General features: G+C 38.3%; 1 protein-coding gene across 1 annotated transcript; it reads left to right on the top strand.

Moving 5' to 3' along the window:
• The first annotated feature begins 2,835 nt into the window (after positions 1 to 2,835).
• Positions 2,836 to 5,750, top strand: LOC132181188 (glucan endo-1,3-beta-D-glucosidase-like). Its single transcript, XM_059594294.2, has one exon. It carries the CDS (start codon positions 3,364 to 3,366, stop codon positions 5,539 to 5,541), a length of 2,178 nt encoding a protein of 725 aa, XP_059450277.2. The 5' UTR covers positions 2,836 to 3,363; the 3' UTR covers positions 5,542 to 5,750.
• The last annotated feature ends 495 nt before the right edge of the window (positions 5,751 to 6,245 follow it).

Genomic DNA, 6,245 nt, shown 5'->3' with positions numbered 1-6,245 from the left:
GCCATGGGGGTGGCTCAGCTGGAGTGGCCAGCCACCTCATATTTTTTTAATTATTTTCTTTTATAATTTCTTTTTAAAATTTAAATAATATTTTATTATTAATGGGACACATGGCGGCTTGTTGACCCTTGGATGGCCAGGATTTCAAAATATTGATTGGCGATTTTGCCCTATTGCCGGGGGATTCCAATCCACAAGTGGTTGAGGCCATAGACTGATATTTAGAGGGTGTTTGTTAAACGCCATTTCACCTCCAAATACTATTCACCTCATTTTTCAAAAAAATCAACACCGAAACGTTATCACTTTTTATATCACATCATTCATTTTTTATTACTATTTAAATAAAAAAATCATTACAAAATAAAAAATTTCAACTTTTCAATACAACTTTCAAGAAGATCATGCCTTGGGCTCCCCTGGCCCGCCTCTAAAATGGTTTGTCGATCGTTAACCCCGCAATTCTTGACTCGTGGGTCATGGGATGCCACACGGAATCAATCGCCGAACGCCCCTTTTTGTTTCGATTGCAAGTCACAAGTTACGATCCTCGATTGACAAAAGTCAGCCAGTGGATCAAAGGGCAATTATTCTTGATTCCTATAGCCCCTAAACTTCAAAAAAAGTGCATGTTACTTCACGTCAAACCAGTGCTGACATTTCTTAATGGCTCGAGCAAAGGCCACACCTAAAAGTACATGAGAGTGTTATAACTGACACATGTGAACACATGTAGTACAAGGGAGTACGATGTGTCTCCCCGCCATGACTCTAGAGATCAAATCCCCAAAATCTTATTCTCTTCTTCCTTCTCAGATGCAGTGTTGACTTAAGCATCAAAACTATCTCCCGTTAGTTTGCTCCGACAAACTCTTGTGCCTCATTGTTTTTGTTTCGCTGGACCATTCTTGGTCGAAAACTGTCCCAACAACCTTGAAGGCAATTGGGGGATGGAGGTGTCTCTAACTATATGGGCTCACTTGATTTGGGCCGGTCCAAATTATCCATAGCCCAATTACAATCGGCTTGTAAAATGCTTCATTATCCCAAATCAATTGACCCCATACATGATCATGATGGACTTTATATTTTGTTTCATAAATCGCCCACTCAAGAGAACACCACCCATTTTGCCCACGTTTTATTTCGATTTTCTTGCTTCTGTTTGTAATAAGGCTTTGGCTCCTCGATCTGCCTGCTTGGATGTGAATTGAACTTTGGTCCAGACCTTTGGGTCGTGAATGTGATTTTTGGTCTAGGCCTTTGAGTTGTGGATGTGAGCTTTATCCTGACTTTTGGGTCGAGGAGGAATTTGAGCTACCTATGCATTGGATTGCGTTTGTCTTATGCAGACCTGTTATCTCAACTGAAAACTAGTCATAAGTTAGCGGAGGTTTTAGGTGATGATTGTATCTTTGTAGCTTCGGCTATAATTTGCATTTTCAAAGCTTTGTGCTCCTGCGATGTAAGAGCTTTATGCTCGTGATTATTATTAATGAAATTGAAATGTTTTTCTTTCAAAAAAAAAAAAAAAACCACCCGTTTTGGCTGGTTTTTAATAGTTTTTTTTTTTGTGTATTATTATTTGATATTAGACATTCCTTCTATCTCTATTTCTTGGTACTACAGTTTGCGCGATTCTTTATTGCCGTACTTACCTCAGTACCTAACCAAACAAGCAAGCAAGCCTCATTTCTTGTGTTTTGGATATGAATCTTAGATGGTTTGATTATCATTAAAATTGATACTTTTGCTAAGATGATTGTAGTTTGCTTTTCACTTCACTTTTATTTTGGTTATTATGAAATTAATGACTTGTTGCTGTGACATTGACTTGCTATGAGAAAAATCTTTAATAACAGTAAGAAAACTAAATTGCACAGCGGAATAAAAAATCAGTACCTTTCTTGCATTGAAGTTAGTTTTTTTGGAAAAATTCACAGACCCACCTCAAATTACTACCCAATTGATAATATCATCTCCAAACTTTTAATTGGAACAATATCTTCCTTTAAATTACCAAATAATTAACAATGTCTCTTAAAGCTTGCAAATAATCGCACCTACGATTAGTTTTAGTCTTAATACTCTTAGTGTAATTGATTCTCAACAAAACTCATGTATCGTCTAAAGCAATCAAACGTTCAGACTTATGGGTAGAGTTGATAATTTTTGACACTACCTACGAATCCATCTCATATCTAGTGGTGGTTTTAAAAGCCATCTATAAATGTAAGGAAATGAGTGTGGAAAAGTGGAAGGGTAGCATTACTCATAAATCATTCCTATAAGATGCCTATGAATAAACCAAACATTAAAATTAAATATTCCTGAAAATTCCATCAATTCCTAATCATTCCCAAACGTGAGAATAATCATATTTCTGAAAATCTAGATTCCTAGACATCAGATTCCTTGAAAAAGTGAATGCCATAAGAAATGCTAGATTCTATGAACCAAACACCACGTGAGTAGTGTAAGGGATCCTCATCCAATATACCAACTCCATCCTTCCAAATGTTTGTATGACTATGCCATTAAGATTCTGTTTTTTTTTCCCCCTCTTTGCTGAAATAAAAACTTAGATAATGTCAACTATAATAAAATAAATCCTGAATTGTGGGATAAAATGACAATAAAAATTAAATTAAACCTCAAAGAAAATCAAATATAGATTTTTGTTCTCTTTTTGGAGGGAGGGGGAGCAGATGAGAGTCATGAGACAAAAATGTTGAGTTGAACTATAGTATATCAAAACTTTCATTTTGTAACGATTAATACAAATCAACAAAAGCTTAAAATAAAAGAGTAACGCTACATTTTACACTCTCATTTTACTAAGCAAATGTAAGAGGGTTTATAACTCTTAAATAAGTTTTTTTTAAACAAAACCCCCACATCGTAATGTGAGTAAAATGAGGGAATACTATGTAGTATTACTCTAAACATAAATATACACTCACTTCTTTACCTCTCAAGCATGCTGAATCACCACTTTGATATACATTCCTTCACTAATTCATTTACATAACTTACAATTTTCACATATTCCCATAGTTTAGCTTCCTTCACATACCTTCCTTCACACATTCATTGTCCTATCCAGAATTTGTTTTACAGCATCAAGCCAAATCTATTCCCATAATCTTCTAAACTTTGGGATGTTTCTCAACTTCGTATCCAATTCAACCTTCTTCTCCCTCTCATATATTATCCACCATTTCCCCCATTCCTTCCACAAAACATAGTCATCTCTTCTCCCTCCACCAAATCCAAACCCCCCCAAAAAAAAAGAAAAAAAAAAAAAAAATCCAATCCACCTCCACAAAATTCTCCACTCTATCCAGCAAATTCATATTCTAAATGGAAGTCTTGAGAAACCTAGAGAGAAAAGTCAGAAGCTTAGCAAAAAAACGTCGCCAATCCCCAGCACTCCCACCGGCTCAACCGCTACCTGAACCTAAACCCCCAACCCAAATCATGTCAGAGCCACCAGCGCAAACCCAACCTCTCCGACCATTCCTCTTCCCCCGAATCCAATCCACAGTCCTCCCTGATCCCACCCTCTTCTTCTCCCCAGCACTCCTATCAGCCCCACTCCCCACAAACTCTTTCTTCCAAAACTTCACCCTAAACAATGGAGACCAGCCTGAGTACATCCACCCCTACCTCATAAAACCCTCCCTCTCCTCACTTTCCCTCTCCTACCCATCTCACTTCTTCAACTCAGCTTTCATCTCCCAGATTTTCAAGCTTGACCTCACCATCTTCTCCTCAGAAAACACCCACGCAGATGCTCAAAAAACGCACATTATCTCCTCCTCCAGTGATCTCAGTGTCACTCTAGACTTTCCCTCTTCCAACCTGAGGTTCTTCCTCGTCCGGGGAAGCCCGTTTCTGACTTGTTCTGTCTCCGGCGGCACCGCCATTTTGATATCAACCATCCACGCCATTCTCTCATTTTCATCAAACACTGCTCTTACCAAGCACACCGTCAAGCTCAACAACGACCAGACATGGCTCATATACACTTCCTCGCCGATCAGTCTCTCACACAGCCTCTCTTTGATCACTTCTACTGGGTTTTCCGGCATAATTCGGATTGCAGCATTGCCAGACCTCGATCCAAGACACGAGGCGATTCTCGACCGGTTCAGTTATTGTTACCCGATTTCCGGTGATGCCGAATTCACTAAGCCATTTTTCTTGGAATACAAATGGGAGAAGAAAGGTTGGGGGGATTTGCTCATTTTAGCTCACCCTCTCCATCTTCGGCTACTAGACCGTGACAATTCTAAAGTTACTGTCTTGGAGGATTTTAAGTATAAGAGTATTGATGGTGACCTTGTTGGTGTTGTTGGAGATTCGTGGGGATTGAAACCAGCCCCAGTCCCTGTAAATTGGCATTCAATTAGAGGTATCAAAGAAGAATCATATGCTGAGATTATCTCTGCACTTTCTGCAGATGTTGATGCTTTGAATTCGACGGCGATAACAACCAATTCATCTTACTTTTATGGGAAATTGATTGCAAGAGCAGCAAGGTTGGCATTGATAGCAGAGGAGGTGTATTTTTTTGAAGTGATTCCTAAGATAAAGAAGTTCCTGAAGGATACAATTGAGCCATGGTTGGATGGAACCTTTAGTGGGAATGGTTTTATGTATGATGCTAAGTGGGGTGGAATTGTCACTAAGCAAGGGGCATTGGATTCTGGGGCTGATTTTGGTTTTGGTGTTTATAATGATCACCATTATCATTTGGGTTACTTTCTTTATGCAATTTCAGTTCTTGCCAAGATTGACCCGGCTTGGGGGAGAAAGTATAGGCCTCAAGCATATTCAGTTATGGCAGATTTTATGAACTTGGGAAGGAGATCAGATTCGAATTATACGCGTCTAAGGTGCTTTGACTTGTATAAATTGCACTCTTGGGCTGGAGGGCTAACAGAATATGGTGATGGGCGGGATCAAGAGAGCACAAGTAAGGCGGTGAATGCTTATTATTCAGCAGCTTTGATGGGGTTGGCCTATGGAGACACACATCTTGTTGCCATTGGATCAATGCTTGCAGCCTTGGAAATTCAGGCTGCTCAAACATGGTGGCATGTGAGAGAGAGTGATAAGATGTACGAGGAGGTTTTCGCTAGAGAGAACAAGGTGGTGGGTGTATTGTGGGCTAACAAGAGGGACAGTGGACTATGGTTTGCTCCACCTGAATGGAGAGAGTGTAGGCTTGGAATTCAGGTGCTTCCCCTAGTGCCAATCACTGAGGTCTTGTTCTCTGATGTTGATTTCGTGAGGGAGCTTGTGAAGTGGACTTTGCCTGCTTTGGAAAGAAAGGGAGTTCGAGAAGGATGGAAGGGATTTATCCATGCCTTGGAAGGGATTTATGACAAAGATGGTGCTTTAAAGAAGATCAAAAACTTGAATGGTTTTGATGATGGGAACTCTCTCACTAATCTCTTATGGTGGATTCACAGCAGAGGTGATGGAGGGGGAGAGGGAGGAAAGCACGAATGGTTTGTTCACTATTGTCACTGAATTTGTTTGTCTTCTAACTGGGTTGAGTTGAATAAGATGTCATATATGCAAATATGAAGTGAAACAGAGGAGCAGAAATATGAAGGAAATAAAGAAGATAAACGAGAGAATGAAGAATAGAAGAGGAATAAGAGAGAAAAAGGACTTCTTGTTTATCCCTAATAATACAATGTATCTATATTTATAAAAAAGACAAATGAATATCAACTTTATTATAACTAAGAGAGAGTTAGATTTGTGACTTACAGATTGTTTAATAATCATTTACGTTTTTATCCATTTTTACCATCATTTATCTCCTTTAATTGTTTAATAATCACCCCGTAATCAACACAGCTTTCCTTTTCCTGATTTTTTTTTGGGTTCAATGCTAAATAACCTTGAGGTTTTATTACTTTTTTTTTTTTTTTTTTCCTAGGGTTTGATTTTTATCATAAGAGGTCTATGTGGTTTTGATAATAAACCAATTAGTTATTCTGTCAGTTGACCGTTAGTTGACTTAACAGAAATTCACGTAGACCACGCACTTACTTAATTTTTTTTAAAAAATTAAAAAATAATGTATGTTTTTTATAAAAAAAAAAAATTGGGGGTGGCCTGGCCATTGCATGAACAGTTCATGAACAGTCTATGAACACCGGATGTGTGAAGGCTAGCTAAACCTAATTCCTAAAGTAATATATATAAAAAAAAAATATTAAAAA

This window comes from Corylus avellana, chromosome 5, assembly GCF_965113065.1.
Source record: "Corylus avellana chromosome 5, dhCorAvel1.hap1.2, whole genome shotgun sequence".
Lineage (NCBI taxonomy): Eukaryota > Viridiplantae > Streptophyta > Magnoliopsida > Fagales > Betulaceae > Corylus > Corylus avellana.
This window is presented reverse-complemented; position numbering and strand designations above follow the sequence as displayed.

Bases quoted from the DNA above. Each gene is read 5' to 3' on its own strand.
- LOC132181188 (XM_059594294.2), top strand. From the start codon at position 3,364: ATGGAAGTCTTGAGAAACCTAGAGAGAAAAGTCAGAAGCTTAGCAAAA.